Source organism: Oncorhynchus tshawytscha, linkage group LG24 (genome assembly GCF_018296145.1).
Source record: "Oncorhynchus tshawytscha isolate Ot180627B linkage group LG24, Otsh_v2.0, whole genome shotgun sequence".
Taxonomy (NCBI): domain Eukaryota; kingdom Metazoa; phylum Chordata; class Actinopteri; order Salmoniformes; family Salmonidae; genus Oncorhynchus; species Oncorhynchus tshawytscha.
In genome coordinates this window covers 23,895,704-23,913,012 of record NC_056452.1, presented here as the reverse complement: position 1 = coordinate 23,913,012, position 17,309 = coordinate 23,895,704, and the positions used below count along the sequence as shown (strand labels likewise).

General features: G+C 44.9%; 1 protein-coding gene across 1 annotated transcript in view; it reads left to right on the top strand.

Moving 5' to 3' along the window:
• myo15b (myosin XVB) overlaps positions 1-15,112 on the top strand; it is a 47,992-nt gene extending 32,880 nt beyond the window's left edge. Inside the window, 18 exon segments of the mRNA XM_042305556.1 lie at positions 182-300; positions 414-532; positions 675-816; positions 2,046-2,157; positions 2,245-2,527; positions 7,349-7,485; positions 7,561-7,637; positions 7,756-7,832; positions 7,936-8,066; positions 8,237-8,331; positions 8,407-8,484; positions 8,571-8,667; positions 10,212-10,360; positions 10,490-10,614; positions 13,252-13,385; positions 13,572-13,705; positions 13,913-14,053; positions 14,333-15,112. Coding sequence (XP_042161490.1) covers positions 182-300; positions 414-532; positions 675-816; positions 2,046-2,157; positions 2,245-2,527; positions 7,349-7,485; positions 7,561-7,637; positions 7,756-7,832; positions 7,936-8,066; positions 8,237-8,331; positions 8,407-8,484; positions 8,571-8,667; positions 10,212-10,360; positions 10,490-10,614; positions 13,252-13,385; positions 13,572-13,705; positions 13,913-14,053; positions 14,333-14,407 — 2,225 coding nt within the window. The 3' untranslated portion in view covers positions 14,408-15,112.
• The last annotated feature ends 2,197 nt before the right edge of the window (positions 15,113-17,309 follow it).

Sequence of the window (17,309 nt, the reverse complement as noted above, 5' to 3'; positions counted from 1 at the left end):
CTATTCTCCCTCCTTTCTTCTCTCTCTATTCTCTCTCTCCTCTCCCTCCTTCTCTCTCTATTCTCTCTCTATTCTCTCTCTATTCTCTCTCTCCTCTCCCTCCTTCTCTTTCTATTCTCCCTCCTTCTCTCTCTTCTCCCTCATTCTCTGTCATTTTCTCTCTATTCTCCCTCTATTCCAGCCAGTTTCAATGTGGGTACAAGTGTCAGCTTGGTCCAGGATGACAGCATGAAGAAGAGGATAGTGATGGCTGCCAGAGACAACTGGGAAAACTACTTCACAAGACTGTTTCCTGTCAAAGTGAGTTAGTCCCCCCCTCTCTCTCTCTCTCTCTCCTGTGTGTGAGAGACTGGAGTGTGTATAAACCTCTCTGTGTGTGTGTGTGTGTGTGTGTGTGTGTGTGTGTGTTGTAGGGTGATACCAGCGGGGACACCCAGGTATTGGGTGTGTCTCATCGTGGGCTTCGTCTGCTGAAGGTGGCCAGAGCATCAGGCATCAACCCCAAACACCTGATCCTGCTACGCAGCTACAGGTACTCCCATCCTTCAATCACAACCAAATGGAAAAGACGTATGAACTATGAATGATTAAGTGAGAGTATACATCTAGTATGTGATGTCGGTGTATGTTCTCCCTGTATGTGTACAGTAAGTGCTGTGGTTTTCTCTGTGTAGCTACGCGGAGCTGCTGTCGGTGAAGCTGCGGTCTGCAGACATGGTGGAATTCAGTCTGAAAGAAGAACAGCTGCAGCTGCAGAGCAACAGAGCTGCTCAGATCACTGCCGTGGTCAGGCTGTTCCACCAAGAACTCGTCGAGGTAACCACCCTCCTCTTCCACATCTCATATCATTCAAATAGTTGTTTATATACACGTTACATGGCCAAAAGGATGTGGACACCTGCTCGTCGAACATCTCATTTAAAAAATCATGGACATTAATATGGAGTTGGTCCCCCCTTTGCTGCAGGGACTTGCTTCCATTCAGCCACAAGAACATTAGTGAGGTCGGGCACTGATGTTGGGCGAATTGGCCTGGCTCGTAGTCGGTGTTCCAATGTAAATCAAAAGTGTTCGATGGGGTTGAGGTCAGGGCTCTGTGCAGGCCAGTCAAGTTCTTTCACACCGATCTCGACAAACCATTTCTGTATGGACCTCGCTTTGTGCACGGAGGCATTGTCATTCTGAAACAGGAAACTGTTACTACAATGTAGGAAGCACAGAATCGTTTCTAATGTCATTTTATGCTGTAGTGTTAAGATTTCCCTTCACTGGAACTAAGGGGCCTAGCCCAAACCATTATTCCTCCTCCACCAAACTTTACAGTTGGCACTATGCAATCTCCTGGCATCCTCCAAACCCAGACTTGTCCGTTGAACTGCCTGGTGTAAAGCAATCCATCACTCCAGAGAACGTGTTTCCACTGCTCCAGAGTCCAATGGCAGCGAGCTTTATACCACTCTAGCTAATGCTTGGCATTGTGAATGGTGATCTTAGGCTTGTGTGCAGCTGCTCGGCCATGGAAACCCATTTCATGAAGCTTGTGACGAACAGTTCTTGTGCTGCTCGTTGCTTCCAGAGACAGTTTGGAACTTGGTAGTGAGTGTTGCAACCGAGGACAGACAATATTTATTGTTTCAGCCCTCTGCGGTCCTACTCTGTGAGCTTGTGTGGCCTACTACTATGTGGCTGAGCTGTTGTTGCTCCTAGACCTCTCCACTTCACAATAACAGCCCTTACAGTTGACCGGGGCAGCTCTAGCAGGGCAGAGATTTGACAAACTGACTTGTTTGAAAAGTGGCATGTTATGATGGTGGGACATTGAAAGTCACTGAGCTCTTTAGTTCTACTGCCAATGTTTGTCTATGGAGATTGCATGGCTGTGTGTTCGATTTTATACACCTGTCAGCAACGGGTGTGGCTGAAATAGCCGAATCCACAAATTTGAAGGGGTGTCCACATACTTGTGAATATATAGTGTACATTTCCTGGTACATCTTACTGTGTAGAATCTTTGTTGTGTGTAACCTCCTACCAAACCTTCTCAGGGCTCGGATCATGTGATCGCCCTGAAGAGCTTTGAGACGGTCGACAAGAGCCTGCTCAACTTCCGCAAGGGTGACATCATCAAACTGCTGCCCATAGATGGCCTCGAACCAGGTGAGGTCATCACAGTGACCTTTGACCTCTGTCTCTCTCTCTCTCTCTCTGTGACAGTCCTAACCCTGCTCTCTCCCTCTCTCTCAGGTTGGTGTTTCGGTTCCATTGGGGGGCGCTCGGGTCTCTTCCCCACGGACATCACTCAGCCGTCTGCCCCTCCTGACTACCACCATGACCACCTTGGCCGCCGCGACGAGAGGAGGAAGAGCATGAGAGCTCCAACCCCCAGACCCACCTCCCACAACGGCTCAGCACAGCCCAGCCGAGATGGCTCCGTCCTGGGGTCGGCTCAGGGTAGTGAGATGAATGACGTACAGACGTTCCTGATGACAGAGTTTGCCATGAAATACTTCAGAGATGCTGACACGAGGTAAGAGGGGTCATTTTAATTGAACCTTTATTTAACTAGGTAAGTCAGTTAATAACCTATTCTTATTTACAATGACGGCCTACCCCAGCCAAACCCAGACAACACTGGGCCAGTTGTGACCCGCCCTATGGGACACACAATCACGGCCGGTTGTGATACTGCCTGAAATCGAACCAGGGTCTCTAGCACTGAGATGCAGTGCCTTAGACCGCTGCGCCACTCGGGAGCCCAATTACAACACTGGTAATAGGGTTGTACAATGTACAGTGTGTAATCCTATGTTTAGTGTTACAACTGTCTGCCATAACTACACAATCACCTCTTTTTTTCTCTCTTTAATCATCACCCCTCCTTCCTCTTTCTCTTCCTCTTTCTCTTTCTCCTCCTCTTTCTCTTTCTCCTCCTCCTCCTCTTTCTCCTCCTCTTTCTCCTCCTCTTTCTCCTCCTCTTTCTACTCCTCTTTCTCTCCTCCTCTTTCTCTTTCTCCTCCTCTTTCACCTCTTTCTACTCCTCTTTCTCTTTCCTCCTCTCTCCTCTTTATCTTCCTCTTTCACCTCTTTCTCCTCCTCTTTCACCTCTTTCTCCTCCTCTTTCACCTCCTCTTTCACCTCCTCTTTCTCTTTCACATCTTTCTCCTCCTCTTTCACCTCTTTCACCTCTTTCTCTTTTCACCTCCTCTTTCTCTTTCACCTCCTCTTTCTCTTTCACCTCCTCTTTCTCCTCCTCTTTCTCTCTTTCTCTTTCTCCTCCTCTTTCCCTCCTCTTTCACCTCCTTCTCCTCCTCTTTCTCCTTCTCCTCCTCTTCCTCCTCCTCTTTCTCCTCCTCAAAAGGATGTTCTCCTCCTCTTTCTCCTCTTTCTCCTCCTCTTTTTAAAAATCTCCTCTTTCACCTCTTTCTACTCCTCTTTCTCTTTCTCCTCCTCTTTCTCCTCTTTATCTTCCTCTTTCACCTCTTTCTCCTCCTCTTTCACCTCTTTCTCCTCAGCCTCTTTCACCTCCTCTTTCACCTCCTCTTTCTCTTTCACATCTTTCTCCTCCTCTTTCACCTCTTTCTCCTCCTTTCTCTTTCACCTCCTCTTTCTCTTTCACCTCCTCTTTCTCTTTCACCTCCTCTTTCTCCTCCTCTTTCTACTCTTTCTCTTTCTCCTCCTCTTTCCCCTCCTCTTTCACCTCCTTCTCCTCCTCTTTCACCTCTTTCACCTCTTTCTCCTCCTCTTTCACCTTTCACCTCCTCTTTCTCCTCTTTCTCTTTCTCCTCCTCTTTCTCCTCTTTCTCCTCCTTCTCCTCTTTCACCTCTTTCTGAAACTTCCTCCTCCTCTTTCTCCTCCTCTAGGACCTCCTCAGACCTCTTTCTCCTCCTCTTTCATTTTCCTCTTTCACCTCTTTAACCTCCTCTTTCTCCTCCTCTTTCAGGGGCTCTTTCCCAAACCATTCTTTCTCCTCCCTCTTTCTCTTACAGTTTCACTTCCTCTTTCTCTCCTCCTCTTTCTCCTCCTCCAAACCCTCTTTCTCCTCTCTTTGAACTCCTCTTTCTCCTCCTCTTTCATCACTCCAGAGAACTCTTTCTCCTCCTCTTTCTCCTCCTCTTCTCCTCCTCTTTCTCCTCCTCTTTCTCCTCCTCTTTCTCTTTCTCCTCCTCTTTCACCTCTTTCTCCTCCTCTTTCACCTCTTTCTCCTCCTCTTTCACCTCTTTCTCCTCCTCTTGGAAACCCTTTATCTTTCTCTTTCTCCTCCTCTTTGACGAACATCTTCCTCTTTGTCCTCCTCTTTATCTTTTCCAGAGACAGTTTGGAACCTCCTCTTTCACCTCCTCTGCAACCTCTTTCTCCTCCTCTTTCTCCTCCTCTTTCTCCTCCTCTTTCTCCTCCTCTTTCTCCTCCTCTTTCTCCTACTACTTTCTGTCCTCTTTGACCTGTCTCTTTCACCTAGACCTCTCCACTTCTTTCTAACTCTTTCTCTTTCACTTTCTGACTCGGGCAGCTCTTTAGCTCCTCTTTCTCTTTTTTTCTCTTCCTCTTCTTTCTCCTCCTCTTTCTCCTCTCTCTTTCTCCTCCTCTTTCTCCTCCTCTTTGTGTCCTCTTTCTCTTCCTCTTCTTCTCAGCTCCTCTTTCTCCTCCTCTTTCTCCCTCCTCTTTCTCCTCCTCTTTCACCTCCTCTTTGTCCTCTTTATCTTCCTCTTTCTCCTCCTCTTTCACCTCCTCATTCTCCTTTATCTTCCTCTTTCTCTTCTTTCTCCTCCTCTTTTTGTCTGTCACCTCCTCTTTCTCCTCCTCTTTCTCCTCCTCTTTCTCCTCCTCTTTCTCCTCCTCTTTCTCCTCCTCTTTCTCCTCCTCTTTCACCTCCTCTTCCTCTTTCTCCTCCAAGGGTGACCTCTTTATCAAACTTCTCCCCTTCTCCTCCTCTTTCTCCTCCTCTTTCTCCTCCTCTTTCACCTCTTTATCTTCCTCTTCTCCTCCTTCTCCTCCTCTTCCTCTTTCACCTCCTCTTTCACCTCCTCTTTCCTCTCTTTCACCTCCTCTTTCACCTCCTCTTTCACCTCCTCTTTCCCCTCCTCTTTACCACCTTTGACCTCCTCTTTCACCTCCTCTTTCACCTCCTCTTTCTCTTTCTCCTCTTTCACCTCTTTCTCCACCTCCTCCCTCTTTCTCCTCCTCTTTCTCCAGCTCTTTCAGCCTCCTCTTTCTCCTCTCCACCTCCTCTTTCTCCGGTTCTCCTCCTCCTCCTCTTTCTCCTCCTCAGACTCTCTCTTTCTCAGAGTTTTCTCTCTCCTCTTTCTCAGAGATGCTCTCCTCCTCTTTCTTTCTCCTCCTTTCCTCTTGAACCTTTTTCCTCCTCCTCTCCTCTTTCACCTTTCTCCTTCTTTCACCTCCTCTTTCTCTTTCTCCTCCTCTTTCTCCTCCTCTTTCACCTCCTCTTTCTCCTCCTCTTTCACCTCCTCTTTCACCTCCTCTTTCACCTCCTCTTTCACCTCTTTCTCCTCCTCTTTCACCTCCTCTTTCTCCTCCTCTTTCTCCCTTTCTCTTTCTCCTCTTTCTCCTCCTCTTTCTCTTTCCTCCTCTTTCTCCCTCTTCCTCTTTCTCCTCTTTCTCCTCCTCTTTCTCTTTCTCCTCCTCTTTCTCCTCTTTCTCCTCCTCTTTCACCTCCTCTTTCTCCTCTTTCACCTCCTCTTTCTTCTTTCTCCTCCTCTTTCTCCTCCTCTTCTCCTCCTCTTTCTCCAATCTTTCTCCTCCTCTTTCTCCTCTTTCTCTTTCACCTCTTTCTCCTCCTCTTTCACCTTTCTCCTCCTCTTTCACCTCTTTTCCTCTTTCTCCTCCTCTTTCTCTCTTTCACCTCCTCTTTCACCTCTTTCTCCTCCTCTTTCACCTCTTTCTCTTTCTCCTCCTCTTTCTCCTCTTTTCTCCTCCTCTTTCTCCTCCTCTTTCTCTTTCTCCTCCTCTTTCTCCTCTTTCTCCTCCTCTTTCACCTCCTCTTTCTCCTCTTTCACCTCCTCTTTCTCCTCTTTCTCCTCCTCTTTCTCCTCCTCTTTCTCCTCCTCTTTCTCCTCCTCTTTCTCCTCCTCTTTTCTTTCACCTCTTTCTCCTCCTCTTTCACCTTTCTCCTCCTCTTTCACCTCCTCTTTCTCTTTCTCCTCCTCTTTCACCTCCTCTTTCTCTTTCTCCTCCTCTTTCTCTTCCTCTTTCACCTCCTCTTTCTCCTCCTCTTTCACCTCCTCTTTCACCTCCTCTTTCACCTCTTTCTCCTCCTCTTTCTCCTCCTCTTTTCTTTCTCCTCCTCTTTCTCCTCTTTCTCTTTTCTCTTTCTCCTCTTTCTCTTTCTTCTCTTTCTCTTTCTTTCTCCTCTTTCTCCTCTTTCTCCTCCTCTCTTTTCTCCTCCTCTTTCTCCTCCTCTTTCTCCTCTTTCTCCTCCTCCCTCCTCTTTCACCTCCTCTTTCTCCTCCTCTTTCTCCTCCTCTTTTCACCTCCTCTTTCACCTCCTCTTTCTCCTCCTCTTTTCTCCTCCTCTTTCTCCTCCTCTTTCTCCTCCTCTTTCTCTTTCCTCTTTCTCCTCCTCTTTCTCCTCCTCTTTCTCCTCCTCTTTCTCCTCCTCTTTCTCCTCCTCTTTTCCTCCTCTTTCTCCTCTTTCTCTTTCCTCTTTCACCTCCTCTTTCACCTCCTCCTCCTCTTTCTCTTTCTCCTCCTCTTTCACCTCCTTCTCCTCCTCTTTCTCCTCCTCTTTCACCTCCTTCTCCTCCTCTTTCACCTCCTCTTTCTCCTCCTCTTTCTCCTCTTTCTCTTTCTCCTCCTCTTTCTCCTCTTTCTCCTCCTCTTTCTCCTCCTCTTTCTCCTCCTCTTTCACCTCCTTTCTCCTCCTCTTTCTCCTCCTCTTTCACCTCCTCTTTCACCACCTCTTTCTCCTCCTCTTTCTCCTCCTCTTTCTCCTCCTCTTTCTCCTCCTCTTCTCCTCCTCTTTCACCTCTTTCTCCTCCTCTTTCTCTCCTCTTTCTCTTTCTCCTCCTCTTTCTCTTTCACCTCCTCTTTCACCTCTTTCTCTTTCTCCTCCTCTTTCTCTTTCTCCTCCTCTTTCTCCTCCTCTTTCTCCTCCTCTTTCTCTTTCTCCTCCTCTTTCTCCTCCTCTTCTCCTCCTCTTTCCTCCTCTTTCGCCTCCTCTTTCTCTTTCTCCTCCTCTTTCTCCTCCTCTTTCTCCTCCTCTTTCTCCTCCTCTTTCACCTCCTCTTTCTCTTTCTCCTCCTCTTTCACCTCTTTCTCCTCCTCTTTCTCCTCCTCTTCCTTCCTCCTCTTTCTCTTCCTCTTAATCCTCCTCCCTTTGTCTCTCTATCACAGCATGGAGGGTAGAGGTCTTCTTGATGGAGGTCGAAACTTCTCAGAGATGGTTCAGTACACAGAGGTTCCCGTTCGGGAATCTCTCATCCTGTACTCTGATCCTGATCTTAATAACCTGGCTGTCCAGGCCTTCATGAGTGAGTCCACACACACACACACACCTGCACTACATTGCGTATCAATTTTCCTCGTTGATAATACTCTCTCTGAAGGTGTGATGCAGTTCATGGGAGACCAGCCTCTGGGGAATCACAAGTCTGAGGAAGACTGTGTCAGCCATGTCTTGATGGTGAGACATACATATATCTCACACACACACTATCGCTCACCGTACACTCCTAATGAGGATACAACTGCTTGAATGAAAACATGGGAGTAATATCTGTCTATCGTGTTTGTGTGTTCAGCTGGGAAAGGAGAAGGAGTTCCTGAGAGATGAGATCTACTGCCAGGTCATCAAACAGACGACTAACAACACTCACAGGTGAGAGGCTGGCAGTCTGTGTATAAACCTTTACCTGTGAATAGTATACAGAGGGTCAATTCCTTACGTATGTGTGTGTGTGTTTTGTGTGTGTGGTATACAGGCAGAGCTGTACCCGAGGTTGGCGTTTATTGAACCTGGTAACAGGGTTCTTCCCCTGTTCTGGCACTCTCAATCCCTACGTCACACAACTCTTACAAAACATCAGCCAAGACCCCTCACACCCTTACCAAGGTACACACACACAGCCCTGCTCCCCCCTCACACACTGGCGATGCCCCCAAAGATATCCCTTTAAAAGTCTGCAGCTGTCTGCTACCCCAGCGCTCTTCTGTATCCAATGCAGATGTGTGTGTGTGTGTGTGTGTGTGTGTGTGTGTGTGTGTGTTTCCTCTCCATCTCAGAGCTGTCTCAATACTGTAAGGAGAACCTGTTCCGGTCTCTGATCCACGGAGGTCGCAGACACGTCCCCTCTCAAGTAGAGATGGAAGCCATACTGGTGAGACATGAGTGTGGATATTTTATTTTGTGACGATCAGTTCCATCATCGCTTGGTGTGTGTTGTTCTCTGTAGGCTGGCAGAAGCTCTCGCCGGTTCCCCATCAAGCTGCCGGGTGGAGTAGACTTCCCCTGTAAGATACGCAGCTTTAGCGTAAGTCAAGACTCCTTCTCTCCTTTCCCCTGCCTCCCTTTCATTATCATCACGAAGAAAAATAAAGATCGACTCTGTGTACCCAGGTGGCTCAGGAGGTGGTGGAAGAGCTGTGTACAGAGATGGGCATCCAGGACCTGTCAGAAGTCAACGAGTTCTCTATCCATGCCAGCCAGGACCAGGGTAGGAGGACAAACAGACATCATATAGCTAACATGCTATAGATTATATACTGTATGTCACGATCGTCTAATGAATTAACGGACCAAGGCGCAGCGTACGTAGAGTTCCACGTGTTTATTCAATGAAACTCACAACAACAATAAAGAGTAACGAAACGTGACGTTCTGTTGAGCTCACAGGCATCAACACAAAAACAAGATCCCACAAAAACCCAGTGGGAAAGGCTGCCTAAATATGATCCCCAATCAGAGACAACGATAGACAGCTGCCTCTGATTGGGAACCATACCAGACCAATATAGAAATACAAAAACTAGAGTACCCAACCTAGTCACACCTCGACCTAACCAAATTAGAGAATAAAAGGCTCTCTAAGGTCAGGGCGTGACAATATAACCCAAATGACTCCCCCAAACTGTTCACCTGCAACTGACAAAATATTGTTAGACATTCATTTTGTGACCGCAAAAGGCTTCCCTTACAGTTAAAAACCCCCACATGATTTCACATGTGAAATTTCCAGTGTGATCACATAACCTTTCACATTCTAATTGTCACATGATGCCCCCCCCCAAACAGAAATGAGTCATTAGGATGTCACGAATTACATTGTGTGTTTATTTATACAGTAATCATTATTCAACATGTCCTCACCTGGGATTTGAACTCACAACCTCTTGGTTCACAGCATTCTGATCTTCCTGTTACGCCTCCATAACTCTGTCAATAACTGATTTCACCTGTATTCCTACACTTTGGACTGCAAAGTAAATATCAGCTTTGTTAAAAATAAAAATAAAACAATAAAAGCGATTATATTTATCATAGTGATTCAGTAGTAACATTAAAACAGAATAAATCCTCCAACATTAGTCAGATTAACAGCAGTCAGATGGTATTATTTTGCTAAGTGCAGAGATGTATTATAGGTAATGAATGTGTAGAGATGTTTTATAGGTAATGACTATGTAGGGATGTTTTATAGGTAATGACTGTGTAGGGATGTTTTATAGGTAATGACTATGTAGGGAAGTTTTATAGGTAATGACTGTGTAGGGATGTTTTATAGGTAATGACTGTGTAGAGATGTATTATAGGTAATGACTGTGTAGAGATGTATTATAGGTAATGACTGTGTAGAGATGTATTATAGATAATGACTGTGTAGAGATGTTTTATAGGTAATGACTGTGTAGAGATGTATTATAGGTAATGACTGTGTAGAGATGTATTATAGATAATGACTGTGTAGAGATGTATTATAGGTAATGAATGTGTAGAGATGTATTATAGGTAATGAATGTGTAGAGATGTATTATAGGTAATGACTGTGTAGAGATGTATTATAGGTAATGACTGTGTAGAGATGTATTATAGGTAATGACTGTGTAGAGATGTATTATAGGTAATGACTGTGTAGAGATGTATTATAGGTAATGACTGTGTAGAGATTTTGTGGCGCAGCAGAAAGATCTCTCTTCTTCTCTCTTCATCCTGCCTTATCACAACCTCCTTCCTGCCTCTCTTCTTCCCCTCCTCCGTCAGAGGGGATGACGCGGCCAATCCACCCTGATGAGTACCTGTTTGACTTCCTTTTGGATGACGGCTCCATTGTCCTGTCCTTCCACCGCGTCATGTGGACACACCCCCTTCACTTCGACAATGACCTGTACCTGGAGTTCCACTTCCAACAGGTACCATAGTAACGACCCCGAGTTCTGTTATTATCATAGAAAACACCTCCAGTTATGTCAGGCCCTGGTGACAACCCTTCTGTCCCTGTAGTTCAATGAACTCCTTCTGTCCCTGTCTGTTACCTGCAGGTCCTGGGTGATTACCTGGATGGCAAACTGCTGCTGCCAAGCGGTGGTGCCAATGTTGTCCAGCAGATGGCAGAGCTGGCTGTCCTGCAGCATCTGGCACAGGGACTTACTCAAGAGCCCTCTGTGTGAGTACTAGCCTTAACCTTTAGCCGTTAGCTCAGTGCTACTCACTATTTTTTGTATGGGGGCCACTTTGGGTTGAGACAATCATTCAGAGAGCCGCGCAGATCTTTAAGTTGTTATACTTTTTCTTCCAATATTATCGAATTATCCAATTTGAGAGCAAATTGAGAGCAATAGAGCACCTGTAATTGATTTGATGTACAGCACATCACATGTATAAGACCCATATTAAGGGTTACCTCAGTAGTTGGATGAGAGAAAATGTCCCTGCTGCTCCTTGACTGAATTAATTCATAAATGTATAGTCTGTTGTTGCTATCCTTGTGAGGCAATCCAGGTGTGCATTGGTCATCCTGTTTCTCTGTTTTTGTTTCACAATACTCATTGTTGAAAATGTTGCTTCACATGAATAAGTCCTGACAAAAAAAATGAATGTCACCTTTTGCACACACTGCTTCAGAAGTGGATACTCTGTGTCTGACACAAGGCTCCAGAAATGGATAACACCTGATCTTAGTTCACCTTGCAATGTGTCATTTTCCCTGCAGCTCCACTATCTCTCTATTCCAGCACGGTCAGGACAGAGGGCTGTAATGACTGGGGTCAGAGATGACACTATCTCACTCTCTATTCCAGCACGGTCAGGACAGAGGGATGTGATGACTGGGGTCAGAGATGACACTAATCTCACTCTCTATTCCAGCACGGTCAGGACAGAGGGCTGTGATGACTGGGGTCAGAGATGACACTGGCACATGAAAGGGGTTCTCGATTTAGTTGAAAAACTCCTTGTACTTGATGAGATCCTTGAATCTTGACTCAAACTCCAACTCTTTCAACACATGCACAAATGCATCAAAGTTAACATGTTGCATTATGTCTGGGTTGGATGTGGTGACTGCTCTGAGTTTTGGGAAATGAACAATCTGTCAGGTATGAACAGTGTGGTGATTTTATTTTGAAATGCTGTGACCACATGCAGCATTTTGCCCAGAGTTTTATCTTTCCCTTGGAGCTGGAGATTCACCGTGTTCAGGTGGCAGGTGATGCAAGTTAAAACAGCTTTAATATCCACTGTGGATCATCCAGCTCTGGCTCCTCTCTCCCCCTGGCTTGCAACAAATTCACGGATTTGAGGAAGGAGAGAGAGATGCTGTATTCTGTCTGGTATTCCTCCAGCAAGTCCAGAACCGACGGTGATTCAGTGCCCTCGCAATTATCATGTGCATCACGCGCACGACTTCCTGGATCAAATTCAGTCACGGTCTTTGAGTTTAACCACAAGTGCTTCCTGATGAATAACACAATGAAACGTAACACATTGGGGAATATCCTCTCTCTTTCTCATCAGGCCTGTGAGTCCCTTCTCCTTCCCTCGCATGTTTGGGGCGCCGTCAGTGCACACAGATGCCCGATTTGACCAGTCAATATTATTTTCAGCAAAAAATGTAACAAAGGCTTTCAATTTCAGCATACAATATTTTAGCTTAAAGCCAAAAAACATTTATTTGACAATCTCCGCGTCTGTGAAGGTCTTCTTGTTTCTGGCGGGTATCCAAGCAATCTCATGTTGCCTCTGTCGTCTTCTCTGCTACAGTGCTAGATCTGTCCATCATTTGTTGCTGTCCTTTGAGCTGTCCTTTGGGTTGCGCTATTTTGTTGTTTCTGAGGTTGCTTTGTGGCGGATATGTTGTGTCAAAGTGGGCAATGTGTGACTGGAAATGTCGCTCTAAATTTTCTTGTTGAAAACAATTTCTGGAAAATAAGACGAAGTGAGCTAGTCCCATCATGCAGTACAAAAAAAAGACTTCTGTCCACTTCTCTTGGAACTTTTGGTGTTCTTCTTGACTCGTATCCTTCTCTTAGCCACCGGAGCCACATTAGCGACGTTAGCTACATTAGCTACGTTAGCCACATTAGCTACGTTAGCTACATTATCTGCGTTAGCTACATTAGCTACATTATCTGCGTTAGCTACATTATCTGCGTTAGCTACATTATCTGCGTTAGCTACGTTAGCTACATTATCTACGTTAGCTACATTAGCTACATTATCTGCGTTAGCTACATTAGCTACGTTAGCTACATTATCTACGTTAGCCACATTAGCTATGTTAGCTACGTTAGCTACGTTAGCTACGTTAGCTACATTAGCTACATTAGCTAGCTGCATTTCCCCACCGCCATCTTCCTGATTTTCCTTGTTCTCCGGTGGTTATTCGTTCATAGCGGTCACATTGTTCTCCAGCTCTTCTCCCTCATTTTCATTGTCAATAGATTTATTTTTTTTACAATAAATCGATCCATGTTGAACAGACTGCAAAATTAGCTAGTAGCAAACTGATACGTGTCAGTTGCTGTAGCTGAGCAGTTGTGTTCTATTTCGGCCTTTCTGTTCAACAGCTGCACTTTACTGCCATCTATCTGCCATCCAGGGAACAATTTTCCCCATCCAGGGAAAATCGGAAAATCACCGCGAGCCTCGCAATGAGTAACACTGCCTTAGCCCCTACACTCATCAGCAGCCCTCACTGTGAGCCATACGGTTGTTTTCAAACCGGACATAAGTGATTGTTCTCTCTGTCCTGTGTTAAGAGTGATAGAGTTAATGATAGTTCTCTCTCTTCTGTCCCTGTCAGGCCTGAACTGAAGGAGTACCTCCCCCGACAGGAAGGGGGCAGCACCAACCTGGAGCAGATCCACTCTATTTCCCTCAGAGAGAGAACCACCATGCTGTCCCTCAGCCCCCACGACGCCAAAGCACGCTTACTCGGTGAGGCACCAACACACACACACACACAGCACACACACACACATGTTTAACACTTTTATTTTGGCCTTGGTTGTGTAAAGCACTTTGTGATAAATGTATTTGCAAATATATTTAGATTCACTATATCTACAGTATAATGCTGTATGAGTATAATTATATTGATTGATTTGCTGCCTCTATCCCCAGAGTGCCTGAGCTCCCTACCTCTGTTCGGCTCTAATATCTTCCTGGCTCAGAAGGTCAGCCATCGCAGCTGCCCCTCGCCCTGCCTGGTGGCTGTCAACCAAGAGGAAGTGTTGTTCTGCCATCCCAAAACACAGGTAATGAATTTACACCCCAGAAACACTGTTGTGTATGGAGGGACACCCCAAACGTACATAATGTAGGCATAGTGTTTCGGGAATTATGAGTGAACTGATTGATTTTATGGATCTGTGGCTTTGAAAGATGTCTGCAATTATTAATGTTTTGATCATTTCTAGTTCGCATCTACTAATGCTTTCTAATAATTTTCCTGTGTTATTCAGGAGCGGGCGTTTGTGATCCCGTTGGTGGAAGTGCAGTCACTGAGCTTGGTCAAATCCAAGCAAGACAAGAAGGTGCCAGGAGTGGAGATCAAGTACGGCAACCCAGGACGCCCAAAAACCATCACCGTCCACCTCAAGCAGGTGAAGTACAACTCAGTACACAGTAGGCTATGACAGTGCGGTGGTCACCAACCCCCAGTCCCGTGTAGAGATACATGGAGTGCAGAATTTAGTTGGAGCTTTCCAGGACAACAGGTTGGTGACCACTGGTGTATGGGTTAGTTGTGTAAGCCGTGAGGTTAGACAGTGGAAGGGACTTGGGCACTAAGGGCAGCGCACGTTAGAGATGCAACCTGAACGCTACTCAATAGTGTGTGTGTGTGTGTGTGTGTGTGTGTGTGTGTGTTCTCTGCCCTACAGGCCAAGGAGTTGTGCCACATCATTGCTGTCATTATGGAGAAGCTGGTACAACCACCCATCAATAGTTCTCTCTAGCCGCAACTAGTAGATGCACGCACACACACACACACACACACTCTTAGCGAGGGAGCCTGCTGATACCCTCAGCCTAGATGGCTCAGGATCAATACCTTCATATTTTTATCTACATCATTTAGTTATACAAAAATCAACATATTACAGCTACGAGTACCAATGAAAGTCCACATTTTTAAATTCCTTTGTACGTGTTTATATAATCAATGTGAAGATTTATTTGCAATAAATGTTTGTGTAATTTAAGGCCAGGCACCACACCCTCACAGGGTAATTTTTTCCCCTTAATCAATATAGCAATTCACTTTTACCAGTTGAATGCAGACACAATTATAATATTTTTTCGTATTACAATTATTCTGAAATATTTGGTTTAAATATGCAAATGACTTAATATCTAATTAAATGGCCACATATTTGCATATCATGCATGTCAGTCTAAATATTTTGGTTTAATTTTGTTAAGACACTCCATGACCGGACTTGTCCAGAGCAGATTGTGGATAAATATTTGTTATCTTTCTATCTGTGAAATACTAGACACATAAAATGCATTTTTGGTGCATTTTTCCAATGAAAATGTTATCTAGAATAAAAAATGTACAACATACAATATATGTACAAAAGTTTGTGGACACCCCTTCAAATGGCTATTTCAGCCACACCCGTTGCTGACAGGTGTATAAAATCGAGCACACCGCCATGCAATCTCCATAGACAAACATTGTCAGTAGATTGGCTCCGTGACTTTCAATGTGGCACGGTCTTAGGATGCCACCTTTCCAACAAGTCAGTTCGTAAAATGTCTGCACTGCTAGAGCTGCCCTGGTGAACTGTAAGTGCTTTTATTGTGAAGTGGAAACATCTAGGAGCAAAATTGTCTCATCCATGAAGTGGTAGGCCACACAAGCCCACAGAATGGGACTGCCAAGTGCTGGAAAACATAGTGATTCAAAATTGCCTGTCCTCTGTTGCAACACTCACTACAGAGTTCCAAACTGCCTCTTGAAGCAACAAGCAGCACAAGTACTGTTCCGCCACAAGCTTCATGAAATGGGTTTCCATGGCCGAGCAGCTGCACACAAGCCTAAGATCACCATGCGCAATGCCAAGCGTCGGCTGGAGTGATGTAAAGCTCAGCGCCATTGGAGCAGTGGAAACTCGTTCTCGAGAGTGATGAATCACGCTTCACCGTCTGGCAGTCCACCGGACGAATCTGGGTTTGGCGGATTCCAGGAGAACGCTACCTGCCTGAAGGCATAGTGCCAACTGTAAAGTTTGATGGAGGAATAATGGTCTGGGGCTGTATATCATGGTTCGGGCTACGCCCCTTAGTTCCAGTGAAGGAAAATCTTTTCAGGAAAACGCTACAGCATAAAATGACATTCTAGACGATTCTGTGCCTCCAACTTTGTGACAACAGTTTGGGGAAGGCCCTTTCCTGTTTCAGCATGACAATTCCCCCATGCACAAAGCGAGGTCAATACAGAAATGGTTTGTTGAGATCGGTGTGGAAGATAATTTGGAATGCCGACTGCGAGCCAGGCCTAATCGCACAACGTCAGTGCCCGACCTCACTAATGCTTTTGTGGCTGAATGGAAGCAAGTCCTCTCAGCAATGTTCCAACATCTAGTGGAAATACTTCCCAGAAGAGTGGAGGCTGTTGAAGGAGCAAAGGGGGGACCAACTCCATATTAATGCTCATGATTTTGAAATGAGATATTCGACAAGTCCACATACTTTTGGTCATGTAGTGATTCAACAATTCCTTCAGGGGAAGTCTTGAGAATATATTTAAGGATAACCACACAATATGTTGTAAATGCAGATGCTTCTGAAGCTGAGAAAAACTAGTTGTGGGAGGAGGTATTTTCGAGAAGTGGCAGTTTAAGAACACTGAATTTGGGGGCCAAATGCCTTTTTATACCCAATCACCATCTCTTCAAAGTAGGTCACTGAATATAGTCCAGTTTGTAACATTATCTATGCAATGGTCTTTTAAATTATTGGTAATTTAATGTAGTGAGTTTTGAAATGATTCATATATGTCCATTTTAAAGTGGCACTATAGTATGATAAACTAAAGAAAATATATTTTTTTATCAAGTTTTTAAAAAATTATGCTTCTTTTTTAGAAATTACTCATATTATAAAATACCAACAAATCTCAAAATGTATAAGTAGAAGCAAACATTTCATTTCAGCCTGTTGTGCCTGGCCTTAAAAAATATTTTGGGGATTGATGTTCTTGTTTACTTTGTGTATAACTATGAAAAAGCTTGATGAATAAGGTATTGTTGTTTAAATTCTATGTGAACATGTATTGCTAATAGAAAAGCTATGCTAGAAAGAGATACTGTTTTCCAGCTGTGTTCAGTTTGATAGGCCTATAAAACAACAAACTGACCTGTCCCATTCTTACATAACTACAGTATGGAAACAACTTCTAGCCCAGAAGCCTACAGTAGGCCTGGCAATCCTGGAATCTTTGTAAGATACTGGTAGGTTCTAATTTCTGGTACAATAATCCAGACCAGTGGAGGCTGCTGAGGGGAGGATTGAATGGCTGGAATAAGAATGGCTGGAATAGAGTGAATGGAATGGCATCAAACCGGGGCAGCAGGGTAGCCTAGTGGTTAGTGGTTAGTAACCGGAAGGTTGCAAGTTCAAACCCTCGAGCTGACAAGGTACAAATCTGTCGTTCTGCCCCTGAGCAGGCAGTTAACCCATTGTTCCTAGGCCGTCATTGAAAATAAGAATTTGTTCTTAACTGACTTGCCAAGTTAAATAAAGGTAAAATAAATATTTTTAAAAAATGTGTTTGATGTATTTGATACTTTTCTACTTATTCCGCTCTAGCCATTACAACGAGCCTGTCCTCCCAAATTAAGGTGCCACCAA